At 36.7% G+C, this 21,534-nt stretch overlaps 1 protein-coding gene across 3 annotated transcripts in view; it reads right to left on the reverse strand.

Moving 5' to 3' along the window:
* Positions 1-1,535: 1,535 nt before the first annotated feature.
* The window catches only part of EVI5 (ecotropic viral integration site 5), a 65,988-nt gene continuing 45,989 nt past the window's right edge, over positions 1,536-21,534 (reverse strand). For 2 of the 3 annotated variants that reach the window (XM_084266589.1, XM_084266588.1), the window contains one exon: positions 1,536-2,797. In XM_084266589.1, coding sequence (XP_084122715.1) covers positions 2,492-2,797 — 306 coding nt within the window. In that variant the 3' untranslated portion in view covers positions 1,536-2,491. Of the gene's footprint in view, positions 2,798-21,099; positions 21,214-21,534 lie in introns of those variants that run through there. The other variant, XM_084266586.1, reaches the window with a different exon arrangement.

The raw sequence follows: 21,534 nt of genomic DNA on the forward strand, positions 1-21,534 counted from the left end.
TGTTGATAATTTTACATTATTCTGGTTCATATCCAAATTGCAATACACATAGGCAAAGAGATTAATGTCATTTTTGGCAAAACAGTTGCAGAAGATGCAGTATAATTCTGAACAGGCTCTTGGGTGGTCTTGCTGGAATGCTTTGTGTGTAACTAAGTCTTCTGAAAATGGAGCATGTACAGTGATTCATCTTCATCACTAGAAGAGATGCAGTTAGTTGGATAAGGACTTTTACTTTTCCTCTTGATATTTTTTATACTGTTATTCACTATCAGTCTCTATGCCATTAGTATACTTTTAAACCACAATAGTTCAGGAAATAACCCTTGCCAACTAATCTCATTTGCTATCACTTGAACAGTAAGGCAGTTATTGCAAAATCATAACACTTCACTGTTCAAACAGACAGGATTTTTTATGGCTCTCCAACTGAATTTTGCTTCTGCCACTTATTATAGACCATTACCTTTAAGAGAGACTTGCAGCTGGTATTGATGGCAGGCAACAAGACATTTGTCACCTATCCTCTTGGGCAGCAATTATCCATGTGCAAACATAAGTTACCAGATGCTCATTGAAAGGAAAAAAGGCAATTGTTACTTCTTAGTGAACAAGAGTGATCCAATTTGGTTCTGCATAGATGAAATTTTCAGAGATCAGAATGAAAGTCAGCTAACCCACCTCAGAGATGGTGATTTCCATGGGTGATACTGGGAACTATGTGTTCACTGGTACGATGGGGGAAAATGTTGCAGAAATACTGAAGTGAGATGGGAGCTGTAGAAACCCACAACTTGGAGTGTGCCACGCACCTACTTTAAGATTTAAATTAGATTGCACCTACACAGATAATGCTGTTGAGAGGCCCAGAATGCAGTTCTTCCTTGCAGCTTTCCCTATCATTTATCTCCTTAGTTGTGCGGTTTCTTTCTGAAGAATTATTGAAAAATAAAAGGAAATGCCCAAAAAGACTCTTGCAGTTTTAAATAATTACACTGCTTCTTATGGGTAGCAAGATGATTAATGTACATCAGTACCAACTTGTGCATGTCTTTTTCTAATTAACAGAGCAGCTGCTAACATTGTTAAAAAAGAAGTCTTAAACATTTTTTACATGAGATGGTAGTGATAACTGCCATTAACCGTATTCTTGACTAGAACACATTTGAAAGGGCAAGTGAGCATTCATAAGACAACAGTAGATGATCTTGTTCTGTTCATGAAACCAGGGTCATTTTACTGAATCTCAGTTCTCAGGAGAGCATGACAACAAAAAGCTCAGTTCAGCTCTTCCTGCTTTGATCAATCACAGTTATTTGTTAAAGACCAATAGCTTATTTCCTAGACAGCTCTGCATTATCAAATCATAAGACAACTGGACTTATTTTTACTGCACTGACCATGCCTTCATTAGGACTAAGACATGAATAATTTTTCACCTTATTTGAACTACGTCTCTAATCTAGAGCCAATGAATGTTATACTACATAACCAAGGACTGTAGCTTAGAAGTGACTAAACAGTGAGTGCTGCAACCTTGTTAAATCATGAAAAATTTATTTTCATTACATATATATGAAGTTAAAAGATTTCAGTCAATAGTGTTTTGAACAAGCATTCCCAACATGAACCTGTTAGTGTAGCTAGGCTGAAACTCAAAGTTAGTGTCTTGCCTTTTAGCAATTAATTTCTAGTGTGTATATACAGAATTCATTTTCCTGTTAGAATGCCAGAGACAGTAATATTGCAACATTTACATTCCTCATATAAAATGGTGTAATGTACATTTTCAGCTTGGTATAGATATATAAATATATACAAAATAAACATTATTGTAATTAATATATTCAGACCAGGTATTATATAGCAACATCAAAAGCAGATACACATAGATTTTAAGTGAAAATGGTGAAAAACACCTTTATGACATTAGTGACCATTATTTGCATATAAAGTAGTACACAAAGGCTCCTCTTTAAAGCCTTCTGTGGGCATCCAATACCTTTAGTAAAACCAAAAGTAATTGAGAAACATAAGATAATTATATATATATTTATATGTGTCATGATCAGATGGTTTACTAAGTTCCATCCTGATCATGAATTGATAACCATGTAAAACATACACATTTGTTCAGAGCATAAAATATTGCACAAGAGCAACTTCTTTTGAGGAAAATAATTCCTGTGTTTGTGAACAGCAAAAATGGTTCTTATGCATTAAAGAAATTATATATTTGCAGTTTCTAAACCAAGGAACATTCAGTAATACTGTCAGAACTGTCTTTATCAACTTCTCAGCCTGTTTTATGGCAATGGTATATCACTAGCAAGATTTGGCAAAGGCAGCAGATAAACAGTACACATATATATTTGTCACAGGCCAGACCAGAGCCGGTAGTTATCTAAACCAACTGCTGGATAGTTTCAGTTATCAGACAATTTAAACCTTAAAGAAATATGAAAGTCTTCAATGCTAGTCACAGTGATAATCACACAGTAGTAGAGTACGATTCCACTCTTCTCTGCCTGGATACCATCTTGTCTGAATTCCCAGTCTGAAGGGCACTTCCCTCAGTATCACTGTCACTACTGTCTACAACTGTGTGATCCAAAGACATCTGACCAGTCCTCCTGTGTAGATGAAAGTTCACCCCACTCTCCTGTATGGAGTTAGTTATAAAATCTTCATCAGAAGAATGAAATGATTCATCATCTCCTGTGAAATGGTTGACAATGTGAATCCCATCAAAAGTGGGTTGGTCTGAGAAGTCTCTCTGGCCTTTTAGGCATTTGATCTGTTAGAAAAAGCAGAAGATACCAGTTAGAGCTCAAGATGTCAGGAGTAGAAACCCCCCAGATTTCCAAGACATGTCTCATTGAACCCTTACTGTATTAAATTAAATTCTAGATCTAGAAGTAACACATTTGATGATCACTTTGAAACTCGGCTGCAAATCAGAACCAACTGACTTCTCACTTCCAGCTGTCCAAGCAAAGACTTTGGAAAAAAAATGTCTTCAATAGTATTTGGAATTTTCCAAAATTCTCCTTCAACCCCAGAGTATTTCAGTCTCAGGGCTTAATAATCAAGATATTCCTAGAATCACTAATGACAGATTCCTCTAGGCTATTTACTACATCTTTAACACCCCCATTAGTATGATTTGTAGTTAGTTTTCTAGAGTGGCTTCTTTGTTTTGACAGCACTTCTGACCTTTACATCTGCCACAGCTCCATTCTTTCCCTTATCAACTAACTTATCACTTGAGAAAAGCGCTCCCCCAATCCAAAAGAGCAGGGTCCCAAGTGAATATTCCCAGTTTCACACAGCTACAGGAAAAATCCCAGAGAACATGCTTAGTTCTGCAAGATGGAGTGTCTTCTCATTATCTAGTTCAGACCTAATGAGATTTCAGATCAAGAAGTATAAGAGAAACTTCTCTTCATATGGCATAACTAGATTCAATTTTAATTTTAAGAGAACATCAAACAGGACAAAAATCATCAGACCGCGGACAGATATGATAGCTTAATTCAAAATACACTGTACAGTGATAAATTACTGCAACCATGCACTCAAGCTATTCAAAAGTAAAACCTGAAGTCTGACAAGTCCTCAGTTAATTCAGTGAAAATAATCATAACTCATGGAAGACATTCCTGAGGTTCTGGGGTTTGGGTTTTGTTTGTGGCTTGGGTTGGTTTTGGTTTTTTTCTTTTTTCTGTTTTTTTTTTTTTTTTTTTTTGTTTAAGTATTTCACTTTTGCTGGTTTTTAGTAGCAGCTACCTCAGGGTCACTTTGACAGTGTAAGAGTATTACAATAAAAAATCCTAAGGATGCAGAAAAACATTAAAAATGCATTACAGAAAACTTCCTAATGTCACTTTGAAAGCTTAAAAAGAAAGATGCACCACGTGCTATTTTGTAAGTGACTTCACAGCAACAGAGACCTGGAAGAAAAAGCCCGAAGAGCTTCTTTACACAAATCTATTTGACATTTCAGAACTCTGAAGCAATATATATTAATATTATTTATCAATATTATAAAAATATATTATTTTGTCAAGTAAAAAGTGCATGTAGGTCCTTGCTATGACAACAGTAGATTTTACCTGTCTTTTTGGGGAAGAAGGAATCTCTGTACTTACCTTAGGCTTGTGCAAAAAATGGGAATAAAAAAAAGAGGCTGAAAAATGATCACGAGTCCTATCACGCTAGAAGCCACGAAATCAGATGTTAGCAGCATGTAAAAGCTTCAGCTTTTAATGTATATCAAAACACTCCTGTTAGGAATATGGGTACCTGTTGTAGCACTAGACCTTGGTGGTAACTACATACTAATGTAAGTTGTGCTTTTTCTTCTCATACACATAGGCTGAAGTTGTTTCATGAGGAACCTGATTGTGTAAAGGCAAGCAAAACAGAGTTCCACACTTGCATAGCATAATTCATGATGTAAGTGAAATCTGCATATGTCAAATATTAGATACTGGACAGTATCTAAAACAGGTCTAGTTTTTATTGGGTTATATACCTTGATATAGAAAGCTTGATATAGAGTCTTGTGTTATTTAGAAATTTTATCCCTAAAAGTACCCTGTGAAATGATCAGATCAGCTGCTACACAAAGTTTCCAAAACAGCTATCAACTTTAGTCACTAAGAAAATAAAACACAGAAAAACAAAATGAAACCCAACAGTTTCTCTCCATCCTCACCACAGGAAAAAAAAAAGTCTTCCCTGTATGAGTGACTACAAATTTCACATTAGAGCAAGAAATTATATGCTTTTAGGTCTGCATAGTTAAGCCATTGGATCACCTGAAATTATAAAGCTGATATTCCATGTTATATGTTTTGAACATGGAAAAAACTGAGCTAGTGACTTCAACTGTTTTCCTGAAGGCTTCAGCACATGATACCTTCAGAGAAATGTATTTAGGTAACATGACAAAATCATGGCTTCCCATTTTTAGGCAGTAGCCTTTCCAAACACCAAGTGAGAGTCTGTGGAAAATGCTGTTGGTGGAAAGAAAAAATCATGAATAGACACAGCCTTTGCCAATTCCTAAAGTGAGTCTGGGAAGAGTGGTGTTATCTTTTGTTACTCTAATGAAAGGATACACAATCTGTGACCTTTCAGAAATGCTTCTTTTGACCTGCAGTTTTACACTTACCTGTCCTTTCTCTCAAATACTCCTCACATCCAAGGGGAACCAGACTGCTAGGAAGAAACATGAATGTACTGTAGAGAATATGCACAACAAGTGTATCAATGGTCACGTTGTTCTGTAAGTTCTCTGCTTGAAACATGGCTGTCTTAGCCAGAAGCCCAGCAAATGCAGTAGCCTGGAATTTGCACTGTGGAGAGGGACAGGCTGAATAGCAATGCTGCTGAAGAGGACATAGTGTCCTGACACACGAGAGGCTAAACACCAATCACCAGTGTCCCTGAGCAGTGTGCAAGGGTAACAGCATACTGGGCTGTATTGACAAGGGCATTGCCTGCACATCCTGGCACTTGCTGGACTGCATTTGTTCTATTCTGCACTGGCTACCTCACTCCTTCCTCAGTAGAAGATGTCAATGAGTAGATTCAGTGGAAGTGTACCAATGCAGTTAAGGGGTAGGAGTTTATGCCTTCATAGAACAGAAAACTGGCTCTTTACTGAGAAGTACACTGTGGGAGAAAAGACACAGATCATAACAAAACACGAGGTCATCTTTGAAGATGAAGGGAAAATAATTTCAACGAGACAAGTTACAAATTAGTGCAGGTTGTTCAGAGACTGTGGGCTCTCCATTCTCAGTGGGTTTCAACACCCAGCTGACAAAGCGCCCTAAGCAATCTGCTGTGCACTGATCCTGTTTTAAGCAGACAGCTGGACTAGAGGCCCTGCAGAGACCCTTCCAACCTGAAATATAGATTATAATTCAGTAATTTGTGAAAAGCATGGGCAGTCGGATGCACATTAATATTATGGCAGCCATTTCGAGCTTGAGAGATTGAAAGTTGTTACCTGCCAAAATTAATGCACTTGTTAAAAATGTAAATACTATCATTTGAATCCAAATACCTTTACATTAAATGTTAGTACATTATCACAAAGCCTAGTTTTCAACATAATGTTAACTTTTATTTTACAATTAGAAATCTGTCACTTCTGATTCATTTTTCAATTGAAGGCAAATCAAATTCTACCTTTTTTTTTTTTAAATGAACATTGATAAAAGCAACCAATCTTCAAGAAATTAAAAGTATCCCAATCGTATAGGTTGGGAACAGCTGTGCACTATTTTTAGTTTTGCATAGTTTCAGAGTTGCAGGTACTTCAAGGGCACCTCAATCTAACATTTTTTTCAAGAGTGTTTCTGAAGAAGTCTGATTATCTGCAATTTCTGTTGCAGCAGCAAGGGTTTGCAAAGCTTTTCAAAGCATTTGGAACAACTTGTTGACAGTACCTCTCCAAAGCGATTAGGTACCCGTGGATAATACCATGTTATGTCTTTAATCTAGAAGCTTCTTAAGTTTTGAACTCATATGTAACTCACAATCTGGTAAATGAGGCTCTGCACTTCTAATAAAAAAACCAGTATTTTTTCAGACGGAATGTAAGTATCCTGCTGGCTCAGGGCAACAGACCATCAGTCTAATAGTCTGTCTCTAACAGTGATAATAGAATTTTTGTGATTTTCTTAAGGGAAAGCATGTGAATGACAGACTTTTGCAATCTATTCCCTTCATATTTCCAAGCACTCCTCACTTACCCAGAAACTATCACAGTAGATATGAGAGTGAATCTCTTCATCACTGTTTTAGCATCCATTTATAGACCAGCTGTACATGACTGATTTTTTTTTTTTAAATTTGGTGTCTACTTCTACAGCTTCCTGCAGCATCAAGCTTCAGAAATTCCTTTGTTTTAAAATAATCTCCTCCTCTTTTCAGGAATTGCTCCCAGATTCTAGTAATGCATTAACAAGCAATGAAAAGCAGCTCTGCAGTCATGATTCTGAAACTTGTATCATAACACCTCCCTCAGCCTTCTTGCTAAAACAGATCTGAGTCCCAAGCCTTTTTAGCCTCTCATGAACACACAGTACTCAAGACCACTGACTATTTTAGTTGCTCTTTAACTTCCCTACAGGCTTTTTTTAAACACTCTATATCCATTGTGAGGTGTAGAGACCAGCCCTGCTGATTTCCTAGTACCAATATAAACAACTTTATTTTGTTTTTAATACACTTCCTATTCATGCCTAACTCTTGTCTGGTTTGGCTGCTGCTGCACACTGGACACTGAGATTTTTTTATTTGTAGCTACCAACTCTGTGTTTGCCACCATGTAGATATAGCTTAAATTCTGCAATTGATGAATTACCTTATTCACATTGAAGCTTACCTGCCATCTTTTTAAGAGGGACTTCTTGAGATTCTTGCTGTCAGTGTTTTATTTAAGCATAGAAAAAAGAGTTAAGTGGGAAGTAAAGCATTGTGCCAAGATCTTGTCATTTGTGTAGCCAAGCATATCAAGATAATGGGAAACATGACTAAGGAGTCTGAGGGGGAGCAGTGCATGAATCTAACCCAAACACCAGTTCTACTCTGCCCTTATCATTCCACCTGAAGGCAAAAGGACATCTTTTCTTGCAGCCATGTTGAGCAGAGTATGGACTTAGAACCCACTGTCTGTCACTTTTGTTCTCTCTTGTACAGTGAGTCAATATTGGTTAAAGCCTTGCAGTTTTGGGTCTAGGCCTCCACATGAAGGGAACTAGACCTCTGTTACCCCAAGTGATATTCAAATGAGCCTTGGCTGTTTCTTACTGCTTCAGTTTTGCAAGAATCTCAAATCTGATCACATCTGTTAAGAAAACTAACAACAACAAACAGGCCTGGTAGACCCACATGCTTTGCTCTTAATTCTCAAATCCAGGTTGTGCTGTTTAGACTGCAGCTTCAACCCTGTTTTCACTACAGATAATTCATGTGGTATTTAGGACATTTCAAAGGGTTAATAACACCATGTGACCAAAACATATATCATCATTATCCCTTCAGAAGCTGATTGAATCAAAAACACAATCCTCGTGTTTGCATTTATATGCCTCCTTGTGCCTACAGAATTCAGTATTTTAAAGACACTGTATATTCTACTGGTTCACATAGGAAGAAACTTTATTTGTACAAACTCTTTGACAGCTAAGAGTACTTTCACAAATTTAGGAGAGCTAAAAAAAAATCAACCCCAATCCATTAACAATTAGATCCTTAAACCTCAGAATAAACTTTCTTACCTGATGCTGACTGCCTCATCAAGGCAGGCATGAAGGAGAGACAGTAAACAGAAATTCGTAAGTTTTAGTGCAGTTCAAAAGTTCTTCCATGTTAAATCACAGAATCATACAACACTTTGAAGGGTGATAGTTCCAAGCATTATATATTTCTAAGCCACTTGGTTTTTTAAACAGTGAACATAAGCCAAATTTTCCAGTGGGACTTTAGGAAAGTTCTGCTTAAGCTCTGGGAGACCTTATATGTTGTCACCTGTGATGTTTTCTTAAAGCTAGAAATTCAGGAGTGGAAAGAAGTCAAACTAAAATGTTACTTTCTGTTCCCTTTAAAGGGCTTCAGTAATTAATTCTTGAAATTTAATCAATTCTAAAGTAGTAAATAAGAGTTTTAACAAAGCTTGCCACTACATACTCACAGTAGGACAAGAAAGCAAGAGACAAGTGAGATCAAAACACAATAAAAATATGACCACCAGCTTGGGTGAATTAAATTGGTTTTGGCAGAAAACAGTATGTTAACTTTTTATTTAAATATTTAAGATACTTAATTCTCAGTGCTTTTACTTACAGCAAGAGGAATCTAAAAATCAGAGTTCCCTCTTTATTTGTCTCCACCTTAGTAACAGTAGGAAGTCTTAGTAAGATTTCCTGCTTAAAAACCAAATGTGATTAAAAAGAAAACTAGAATATTGCTGAAAGTATGTTCTAACCACATTTAGCTGAAGAGAAACAAGTCATAAGCATTTTAAAATGTCTCCTATAATTCAGAAAAACATTGTCAACTTGGCAACACGAAAAGAGATTTAGAAATAAAAATCTAATTCCAAGCCAATGAAAAATATCAAGTTTATAATCTATTACATTCTAATCACATTTAACACAAATAAAAGCAATTTAATTTTATTTCTTAAAAATTCCTGAGAGTCCACAGTATCTAATCGGATCCTTTATCACACTAACACTTGACTTCTACTTACTGCTGACCCTCTCCTGTTGTCGTTTAATGCATTCACTAATACACTACTAACGTATTTACTCCCAGTAACTTCTTTCAGAAAAATGCTTATCTCAGAAAATAGTCACAGCATTTCAGACTGAATTAACAGAAAATACACTGTCAAATATCAAATATCAGTCCAGACAAACATTTTCAGTAGGTACTACAACGCATCAGGATTTCTGCACATGCACACAAGAATAAACACTACTAAAGCTGCAGGCCTTTTCACACTAAATTTTCACTTCCATGAACACAAGTAACTCCTTAGATACTTTATGTCCTCTGTAGCTTATTTTTAAATATATATACACACAGTCGTGCTTCCACAGTGAGCCTCATTCATACTGAAACCAATGCAACACGAACACTGCACAAATGGAGACATCATGAGCTAAACAAATAGTTGCAGAAACTAATATTAGCAATCCATCACCTAGAAGAATTCTTAGCAAGTTTAATGGCTGTGCAGTTACGATGCAAATGGGGTTTCTAAAGCTCCCCAACAGAATCAGCTTCCTTATATGAAAGGGACTGCTAAGCATGCATTGTGACAAAACTGCATCGGAGCATTTTGAAGAAAACCATTGCTGATCTTTGAAAAGTCTGAGATTTAAAAAAAATAAGCATAGTTTAGTATGTCTTGCAATAGGGAAAAAGCTCAATGCAAAACAAATCAGCTTTAAAGATATTCTTCATTTTCCTCAAAGTACAGGACAGTTTTTACCCAAACATGTGGATCGTATGCAAATGAGAGGATAGTCTTTTGAGACCTTCCTGGCAACTTGCAGAGCTCCCAAGATTACACATAAAATAAGATTACGTGTTAAATAAGTCAACAACACATATTGCCTATAGTATGACAACTTTGTTTAGAAAGTGTGACACATTCTCTAACAAATTTAAAAATAAATTTGAAAAGGTATGTTAAATTAGAAATGTGTTATCGTTGTAACTGTATCAGGACAAAGCTCAAAGTTGTGGCTTTATTTGGTGTCAGTGAATTTCCTGTTTCACTTCAGTAAGGCCTTAAAAAAATACCCCTTAAATGCAGCCATAATTAGGATTATTAACTTTTAAATAACTGCCACGAGCAATGTCAGACAAGGGTCATTCTTGGGAATTACTGATGCTTCAAGAAGCACAAGCCAAATCAGACCAAGAGAGGCTGAATCCAGGAACACCCATTTATTCTGCTCGCTCCTGTTACCCAATCACAGTTGCCCCTTTCTGAGGGAGAGGTCCTAGTCCCATGGATTTACTGTTTCAAAGATAGCTGCAGGGATGGCCACTGCTACATCTCTCACTAAAGCCACTTCGGCTTCTCCAATGCCATATCTACCTCTAGAGATTTAAAAATGGAATCAGAATACATTTTGTAGACCACAAAAGACATGCAAGAAATATGCAAAAAAAAAAAAAGCAGGAGAAAAGGGGGAGTATCACGATGAACTATCTTTCCCTTTCACTGTGAGGCAGACATAGACGAAATCTGCCACAGATATCCTTAGTAGAAAAAAAAAATATCAGGAAACGGGCTAGATTTTAATTTATTACTTTCATATAGTTGTATTTTATTTTTAATTTAAAATATTAAGATTAAAACACTTCCAGAACAATCTTGAGTCTTCTCAGATTTCCTAAAGATGTTTTGCTTCAGCTTAAGATCTAAGTAATTCTGAAATTGATACAGTAGAGATTTATGTTCTCAAATAGGAAGTGTTACCATGGTGTTCTCTTCACTGCTTCTCCTCCCGAGATTTAATTTTATGTCAAAATTTAAAAGAAATCCCAATAAAATAGCTAGATTTTGTTGAAATCAAGTTGTTCAATGCATTCTAACGGGTTGCTGAAGAATCACAAACATAAGGAAGAAAGTTAATTAAGAACATATTAAATAACTTTGGGAAGTTTTGTTACAACACTAACGTGGACAAAAATATTTTCCCCCCCTCTTACAGTGCACAAACTATAAGCATTCAAGTTACCCTGAAGTGTGCAGGGTGGGGGGTTAACAAATTTGGGGGTTCGCAGATTGGAATCACCACGACATAACATTATGATTTGTCCTTGTTTTTACCTTTCCCTTACTCCCAAAAATGATGCTTTTAAGGCCGTGCTCAAGATTTTAATTGGAGCCTAGTTTAACAAATTAGGCAGGTTAAGCAAAATCAGGGAAACTGAAATCGCTGTTTTAAAAATAATCTAGCGCATTAGGCACTGCGATTTGCAGCAGGAAATGTCTTGATCATGGTTACAAATAATATATAGTGAAAATATTAAAAAATACGTTTGCAAGGTTTTTTTCCTTTGCTTAGTAGTTAATAAAACAAAATTAAACCTTTAATTTATCACAGACACTTGAAGAAATAGTTTTGCCTTTGACATCCTTTAAATGTGAAAATTTATTCCCTCATCTACAAATTTTCACTCAGCAGACGTTTCAGGCAGATAAACAAAATGCCGATTTTTATGGAGTCTGTCAATGACTTGGGAAATTACTAGCCAGTCCCTGCAGGATCCCTGCAGGAAGAGCCAAGCTGCACCCCAGCATACTCAAAGACTGAGATCCACCTTAGCACATTTGGCCATTTATTTGTGACTGAGTTTAGCATGACTAAAATGATAAAGCTGCACAATCAACAGTGAACCCTGATATGAGTCAATTACTGTAGAATAGTGCAAGTCTAATGGTTTCTATACAATAGTATTTCTAAGAGATATAAACTATAAAATCGCTTCCTAAAGAAAATTAGCTCTACTTTGTATGGCTAAGTTCAGAGCTTTATTTGCTTCCTACTACCATTACTTCCTCTGCCCCCTAAACAATTTTATAATGCTCATATTATGATAAAAATAATCCGACACAAATTTAGAGGACTTGGTGGAGTACTTGGTGTCATAAAATGAATCTCACAGAAAAGTGAACTTGAGTTGTTATGGGTTTTAGGACAAGCAGAAAGAAGCAGATAGAAAAAAGTTAATTTTATATTACTTTTAGTAAGGTAAAGTATGGCCCTGCTCATCATTAACTCTCTGGAATCCAAGCTCATGTATGTAACTACTCAATTATCCTGTTTCATGAAAGAATGACCTTTGTTTTTGAAACTCAGACCTTTAAAAGGATAACCCAGAGATACACACGGGTATAAAATCTGAAATATTTATCTCAAATGAACTTTGCTGACCATATCACTAGACAGTGTGTCATAAGTGAAAAGCAAAAAAAACAGCAAGAAATTTCCAAGACTGAGTCATTTCAGGCCTTTTTTTTTTCTTTTTGAAAATAGCACTTAAATATTTGGCCTTTGCTTTAAGTTACCAGCTCCTGTAAGTCATATTCAGTCTCACAGCAATACAAAAATGCTTTACAAAAGCCCTATACATGTCAGGAAGTTTAAATACAGTCCATGAAATAGCATTAAGCTTTCTTTTAATGCATTAAAACTATTTCATATTACTCTGAATGTACACTTACATTTCCTGACTTAAGTTCTTATAAAAGTGGTTTTTTCAACATTATCAGTTAAAGAGCACTTGAGCCAAAAGGAAATATGTTAAATTTATGTTGTATATCAGTTGTACCATAGACAAGTCTGCTGTATTGTAAACGTGACAAAGATTAAAACTAGCAACAAGCGTTCAGACCAGAAGGTTTCCAGTGAATCAGAACAGGAAACCAATAAAGCGATCAATGGGAGGTCATGACTTTTTGATCACTGCACTACATGGTTAAAGAATCTGGTTTTGATCTAGTGCCATGTAATCAAATTAAACTTTGAAGTTCTATATCAAATATGCAATTGAAATAGCAACAGTGCTAAGGAAGTACCCAACTTTTAACCTATTTTCAAAAGAAAACTGTCTTTGGTAACTGTAAATCAGATTTTATCTACTGAGGGAATTTTTGTAAGATCTGACAAGTTTGTTGTAGTGAGATTGTGTGCAATTCCAAAAAAAAAAAAAAAGTTCAACACTCAACACTGACTTAGTCCTGGGAAGTTTCTATAAATAGCTTGTTGGTAGGTGGAAGCAAAGTTCCCAGAAGCTCTTCCTACAAGTAGTTCTAATGCAAGTGTTTATTTGGAGTGAGGACATGGCAATAAAAACATTCTAAAGCAGCACCAGGATCACATTGAATGTACTGCAATTATTATAAACATAGAAGTACCTAAATCTCAATGCTCTTTCTCCCAAGAGCACACATCTATAAATACAAAACTGACTGAAACCTCAAGCATTAACTAGAATGTACTGGCTGATACAGAGACTGAAAATGTACCCATTATGGGCAACAGTTACAGGAAACGATCATTTCGCACTTTTACTCTGTCCTTTTAAAGCAGGAGTTAAAGTCAGCACTTTTAAACAGAGTAAGTAACACTTCTTTTTGCCTCTGATTGCAGAAATTACTTCCATCTGTGCTGGCTGCCACTGAGTGATAAAAACTTCAGGAGGACTTTCCACCACACTTCCACTGTTTGCCCCACTTATATTAAGGTAAATTTGCAGAGACCTGTTACAAGCTGATACATGATTCTCCTCTCCTGAACTTGTTTCTGACATAGATGGCGCCTGTGTATGGTTGTGAACACTTTTTTTTTTTTAACAAGAACTCTGCAGACAAATTCAAACCAGTAGAACCTCAATCTGTCCACTTTCAATCCCCAAAACTTGATTTATAGGTAGAAACCTAGTGTAGACCCTGACATATCTCTAATTAGTACAGCCAAGAGGTCACACAGCTTCACAACTCAGGAAAAAAGCCTTATTGCAATGATAATAAAATAACTTTATCTATAATCACATTACTTGCTTCGGCAATCCAGACAAACTCTAAGCAGGAACTTTGTTTAGTTAAGCATAGCTAATTACATTCATCTCTAATGCTGCCACTGAAGACCAGTGTACTGTTTAGGAAAACAGATCAAGAACTTAGACACAGTAAGATACACTCAGGAAAAAAAAAGGATATTTTTGTAAAGAGCAATCACCAACATTGATTTATTTTAATCACCAAATCTAATCTGTCAGAAGTGGCAGTGGAAGAGTTAAGATTCATACCTAAAACTGCTGCCCTCATCTAAGAGAACAAAGTCATACCTATTCTGTTTGAGGACAGACTACATCACCATCCTGCTTCGACTGTTCACATTTAGAGGTTTCCTTCACTCGTGAGATGAAAGATATTTTGTGGATGGGGTTGTTACTGGGGGGAAGGGAGAAGAATCAACCTTACCTGATGCAAAGATGAAGATGTAGGTTGTGGCCAAAGGTTTGTAGAATGGAGTACCATCATTATGGAATCTCTCCTAACTTTTTTGGGCAAGTGTAACTTGTCTATGTTAATTACACTCATTCAGAATTAAACAACTGATGTTCATAACATACACAGGGATCCCATTGTGCAATAACAATTCTGTCTGTTGATTGCTCAGTTAAGCCAGACAGTTGCTAAAACTGGTTGTTTGAAGGGAATGTAACTTTGAGAGTTAATTGAGAATTAAAACTCCCCATCTGTGCAGTCTCACACTTCATTAACAATTTTGGTGTTATCAAGCCAGCATCTCCCACTCTGTAGGACAAGCTGAACTAAAGGAATAAAGCAATTCACTTTTCTAAAGCATACGGTATATATTTAACTATCCTGTGTAGACAAAGCTGCTACATTAGATTGGGTGCTTGCAAACCACATGACCTCACTAACGCTATCTTATCACATCACAGGTTCCTCAGACTGACCACAACCACTTAAATCAGACTCTGCCAGCACAGAGCCTCTGTAAATTTGACACGTACTAGTAAAGCAACTACATTTTTAGCTGTCCAGCAGTCTTGCAAGAACTTTGCTTGTGGGGAGGCAGAAATCTGATGGTGTCTTGTCCAACTGTGCTTGCAAGATATGGTAAAAGAAAAGCACATGATTTATTGTGCTATAAACTTCCACAAGTTGAAATGCTTACTTTGTAAATCTGAGGGCTAACATATTTCCTCTCAGGGACAACATTTCTTATCAAGTAAAAAAACATTTATAGAGTCCCACATATTTTGAAAGCATTTGCTTAGTAAAACAAACTAATAGAAGGTATTAACGTGATTCTTGTCAGCATTAAGTAACAAGATGTTTGCAAGTTAACACAGTACTTTTAACAAATATTGCAGTTTTAGAGAGAAGTGAGAACAATGTAAAAATTGATTGAAATCCCACAAAGATTAGGTGGTTTTATGAAAGCAAGCAAGTAAAATTTCAGTTACTGAGACAGAAATGTACACCTGTCTGTACTGCATGGAAAGCAAGTGTAGTAGAAGAAAGGGGGGAAGAAATAAGTTGGCAAGTGAGTGAATGGAAGAACATTGTGCCCAGTTACAAATTTTACAAGATACAAAGCCTTTTTGGACTTCTTGATCACTCCTTTCATCTCCTTTTGATGAAAGCAGTGTTACTTCATAAAATCCCAGACTGGTTTGAGTTGCAAGGGCTCAAAGCCCATTTAGTTCCAACCACCTGCCATGGGAAGGGACACCTTCCACTAGGCCAGTTTGCACAGATCCTCACCCAATCTGGCCTTAAACACCTCCAGGGATGGGGCTTCCACAACCTCTCTGCACAACCTGTTCCAGTGCCTCACCACCCTCAGAGTAAAGAATTTCTTTCTAACACCTAATCTAAACCTACCCTCTTTCAGCTTGAAGCCATTCACTTTTGCAGCCCAGGACAGGGATAGCCTTCTGAGCTGCGAGGGCACACTGTCAGCTCATGTTGAGCTTGCCGTTGATCAGCACCCCCAAGTCCTTCTCAGGGCTACCATCAATACTTGTTTCCAGGAAATATAAATGCTGATAAAAGTCTAATAGTCTCTTATTCGCCCATATGATCTGACCAACCACTAGCCATCACACCATAAATATGTCTTTAGAGAAGAACCTCAAAACATCTAGTAGGTTGAACTTCAACTAGAATTCACTTTCTCCAGCTAATCTTTTGTCTCTGTCATGCAAAGCTATGTACAATATATTCATAGCTTTATAAGTTACTTAAAGATGTGCCCAGACTACAGTGATGACTGCAACACAGCATAGCACATGGAAAACAAGGAGCTGGACACCAGCAGTTTAAGTACAGCAGAATGAAGCTCAGACTTAATTACCCTGCTTCTGATTGTAGTCTAGTGGTGCTTCAGGTAAGAGAACATTTGATTTAGTAAACACTGAATTTGGCTCCAAGGAAGTCAAGTAAAGTTAACAAAGGAAAGAAATAATGCTCCCTGCTGGTATCTTACCATCAAGCCCAGATGTTATTGTGAGAGAAACAGGAGCTAGAAGCAGCCAACCACTCTTGTCCTATTTCCGTGGACCACAAGCATCATCACTGTTTTGTGTTCATCACGCAGGAGTCATCATCTAGCTGCTTCTAAAGATATTCCCTCATCTTCTCAGGGACAACCTGGACTAAACTGTGCTGCGGACCACAGCTACTCACTGTACCATACTGATTTAAGATTAAGCTAATTAAAAAAAAACAAGAAAAAAGCATACACAAAACCCCAAACCCAACCCAACCCAAACAAAACACCCAACCAAACAAACAAGGAGGAAATAATTTGGCAGTTTTTACACACAGCTTACCTGCCATATAAGTTTATGGTATGTAAGACCAAAGAAACTGTTAATGTGGTTTAAGCTTTCCTCCTGTGAACCGTAATGCATTGAGTTTTATGTAGGTGTTGCATTATGTGGCCTATAAAGGTGTTTTTTTAAATTCTTCACACTCATGGCTACGGTTTACTTTCCCTTCTCCATTTTAATGTCAGCAGTGAAAGCCTAGAAAGTTAACCCAAGTTGCAAAATTTATCCTCGATTCAGCCATGTTACCAATTAATCCTTTGGTCATTAACTTATGTATTATTTATCCTCAAAGTAATTACTTAAAGTATCTTGACTTTTATTTACACAAGCAAAATCTTCTAAAAGCATAGTAGTTAATCTCCAACTTTTATATCTCTCTTCATTAAGGCAATCTTAAAATGTTAGCTCACTAGGAGCAAGATCAGACCATGAGATAAAACCTGTATCAGAATCTTACTGACTGCATTAGGTTCTTAAAACATAATATCAGATCCATTTCTTGACAAAGTATATGTGGGAATGTAAGAGCAGTAAACTAGCAGTCAGTACTACTTTGAAGAGCCAACAAGTTTTCAGATACTGAAAATAGGAAATACTTGAACCCCCCCATTCATTTTCAATATGCAAGAATTTAATCACTATGATTTCAATTAAAGTTACTATTACAGCCTCTTAAAAGCCTTTAAAAAGAAATCTTTCATCAGAATAATAATGCTCCAACTGTTCTTTTGCATCAGCTACACTGAAATATTGTTAACATGGGCAGTTTGCAAAGGGTTTTCTAACTGCTGGAACAGCTTGCCACACTAACAGCAAGATTTTGTTTTTCATTCAAATATTAAAGTCACATGCGTAAGACTTGCACAAGAAAAAAGTCTGATCATTGCTTCCTCTCAAAATATTTTAAATCAGTTGTTATTATCTCATTACAGAGGAGCAGGTAGGAGAAAACTAGGTCTGTGTTCTGTTTCTGACGTAGTTTCCCAGGCATCTGCTACTGACCAATGTAACAACAGGCAAATATGCAGTGGTACTTTCCAAGGATGCTCTTGCCCAACTCCAGCAAGTAGCCCATTTTTCAATTACACATGACATGTGTTAAAAGTTTTCTTGTTAAAAAATTATTTTAAAGAGTTCTTTTCAACATCCATGTTCCTGCTAAGGAAAAATATGCATGCTAAGTGAAGGAAGCACAACACTCCCCTTCATAAAGCTGTCCACCAGTGCGGTCAGCCAATACACAGTATAATTGTAGCCTTCTAGAACAATGCTCCACTATCTCATAATGTAGATGCTACTTGCTTTTGTGGACTTGAATACATACTAGGCAAAAAAACCTGTCATAACATTAAAACAAACCCACAGATGATAGAGTGTAGTAATATAAACAAGAAATTCAAATATAGCAGCAAAACAAACTCATTAAAACCTTCCGAGAGACATAAAAATCAGATAGCATTATGACAACACACTTTAAATTGTATTTCAAGTGAAACTTTGTATACTTAAGCACTTCACTCCTAAATCACAAAGTCTGTAAGACTGGAAACCACTTGCTTTTGTCTCCAAAGGTGTCTTGTGGTCTGCCAGTGTAGTTTGTGGGTAAGCACGTCAATTCTAATCTTTTGTACCACTCCCGTAATCTAGGTAACACATACAAGCCTTGCAACATCCAACAGGAAACAGAGACAACTTCTGTGAAATATATATATATAAAGTGACTGCATGCACAGAGGGGCAGTGCATGAAATGCAGAACTTCAGCAGTTTATAAATCATTTAATTCCACTGAGTTTGAATTCAAAGTAGAGTAGCAAACTATGAAGAACCTCCTCCTTTTTTCCCCAGTGCGTGATTTATGTTGAAAGTAACAACTAGTTCAAGATTTATCTTAGTCAGTTTTTCTTAAACCTTCAACTTTACTTGATGGAAGCTTGTAACAGCACAAGGTTTCTACATATTCTTTTTCACATACACTAACCGCTTCACTGCAGTACTGCCTACTAAAATGAGATACTCTCTTGAATAGCATTTCATAAAATTTGCTTTCACTTAACTTATCAGTTTAATCAAAGGGAACTTCTATGAAGTACTAACACTCCTTGTCAGCCTGACAGTATGTAATCCTCAGTAGAAATCTTGCAGTGCCTGTATATTCGTGCCCTTTAAGTTGCAGAAGTTAAAGCACATTAAGGTTACGTGATAGGGTACAGTGCTCACCAGACCTATCTCTCTTGTGCCTAACACAGGGCAAGCAAGCTTGTTACTCTTGTCAGTAAGCCCACAAAGTGGCTTCACAGAAGCTGCAGCTTGTGAGGGCTGCACAATGGAAAAATATTTTAGGTTAAAACCCTGCTAAGCTAGAAGTCAAGAACGCTGATAGCTAGCTTTAAGAATGGAAGGGAAATGGAGAAAGAAATATTTTAATTACTAAAAAGAATCAATAGCAATGGGAAACATTTCTGAAAAGATAAGCAGAGTGTCCATGTCTAGTACCTATTAAAAGCTCCAAAACGTTTACATCATGACTTCCTGTTTGAATCTACAGCCATGTTCAAAACTTCAGGTTTTCACCCTAGTTTCAAGCCTTCAACAATAAAGCCATAGGGCATAACTATCTAACAACTTTGTGCCAAATAAATCCTCTTGGCCAATAAGAGGGAAAGGAAGCATAGCACTAATTTGACACTAAATGTACACAGCTTTTCATGGAATCAGCTATTGAGTAACAAGAAATACTGCAGTCTCTGACTCTCATTATGCAGCAGTTGTTCTTCAAAAGTTGATAGGTTGCCTAAAAGATAAAAGGATTGCTGGCACTATCTTTCTATGGATTTATATTAAAACGACTGACATTTGCGAGGGTTAACAATTGCAAGTTAATAATTGATTTACATGTATGTCAACTGTGAAGTTATGGCTGCGCTGAAGAATTTAAGTAGGAATTCAGCACTTTACATAATAATGTAAATATTGTTAAATATTTTGTTTCTAACCTGTATTTGGCTAATCAGGTTAGTGCAGAGAAAGAGCTGCACATGAGTAGATCCTATGATGGTGCTCACTGAGCAGAAGTCTACAACTTAAGTCTTTGTTACAGTGTTTCCAAAGCTCCAGGTTTTGCCTGTCTGCTCTCCTGAGCTGTTCATCAAATGAAGTTTCTTCCTGTGAAGCAGTCAAAACACAGTTCAGCTTACCATACTACAGAAACCTACTGTTACTTATAAGAGGAATCAGGCAGGTACCTTGTTAGAACAAACAAAAAATTCGATATAGTATTTTCATTTACAGGTACTTTCTTATTTGAAAGGAAAGAAAAAGGCACTATTTTTGTCTAGATTATTTATGTTGCACATTTAATAACAGTGTGCCTAACTGGTATGCTACACTACCAGTTTCCAGTATATGCAGTTCTACTCACCAACAGGAACACAACTTGAATTTACTACAAGTAAAGAACTGACATCAATATTATTATTCCCAGTTAATTAACAAAAGCAGATTAAATTAATCCTTTAGGCTGCAAACTGTACCATATTTAAGATGCATGCAAAATTTTGAGCTCAGGAAAGGAAGACCAAAATTAATCAGTGGACTCAGATTACAAAGGGCAATTGTTTGGAAGTTTGTCAAAGTATAAACAAAACTTTATTGTTTAAAAGTTAATAATTTTAAATTATATGCAGAGTACAGCTATGTAGCTCATTTAGATTACCACACTGGATTGGGTGAGAGAAGTATTTGAGTTCTGAGTGTCAAACTTCCCTCTGCTACGAAGTCAAGAGGTGTCACAGCAGCAGCCTGGTGCATCTGTGCTAAAGTAAGCAGTGAGAGTAGGGATGGTTTAGTGGAGAGGATTCACCTTTAAACCCTGGGCAGCAATAGTCAAGACCTCTTTTTGCTATTCTCTGGTGTTCCTTATTGGTATTTCTCACTGGTGTTCTGGGTTTGTCCTGTCCCTGGCTACTAGTCTGGCTTTCGAACACTAATGGAACAGTAAACCTTTCACTGGAATTCTGCAGTTAGGATGGATTGTGCTGTTGCTTGATCCTGGTACCATCACCACTTGATGGATCATATCACAGGATAGAATTAGAGTACCTAGTTCCTCCAGGTTCCACACATGCATTCAAACTGCTGGCCAAAACATGAAATAGTGTTTACCAGAAGGCCAGAATAAGGACTTAGTTTGCAGTTACTTATATTCAATACAGGATCTGGCCATTATTTTGTTCCATCCTGCAGACGGGGAACCTGCAATTCTTCTGACACAAGCTTCAGTAAAAACGCAGTACTAGAGAGAAAACAAAAGTTCAATAACTGGAATCAACACCGATAGCCATGCCAAGACATTTAATCTTGTTTCACACAGACCCATCCCATCCCTACCTTAATCTATAACTTTAAACCGGACATAAGTTAATGCAAAAGTTCTACAGATATAACACATTAGATGGTAACCATGCAGTAATCAAAAATGCTGTTGCTTTACCAGTGCCTTTTACATGTTAACTAGTTGGGAGGTTGTGGTCAGCATGTCACATACACCATCACACTATCTTCAGGAAGATGAATTTGCAAATTTGTAACGTTTCTTTTAGCTTTTGCAGAAGTA

This window comes from Gallinula chloropus, assembly GCF_964237585.1.
Source record: "Gallinula chloropus genome assembly, chromosome: 6".
In the NCBI taxonomy this organism is placed as follows: domain Eukaryota; kingdom Metazoa; phylum Chordata; class Aves; order Gruiformes; family Rallidae; genus Gallinula; species Gallinula chloropus.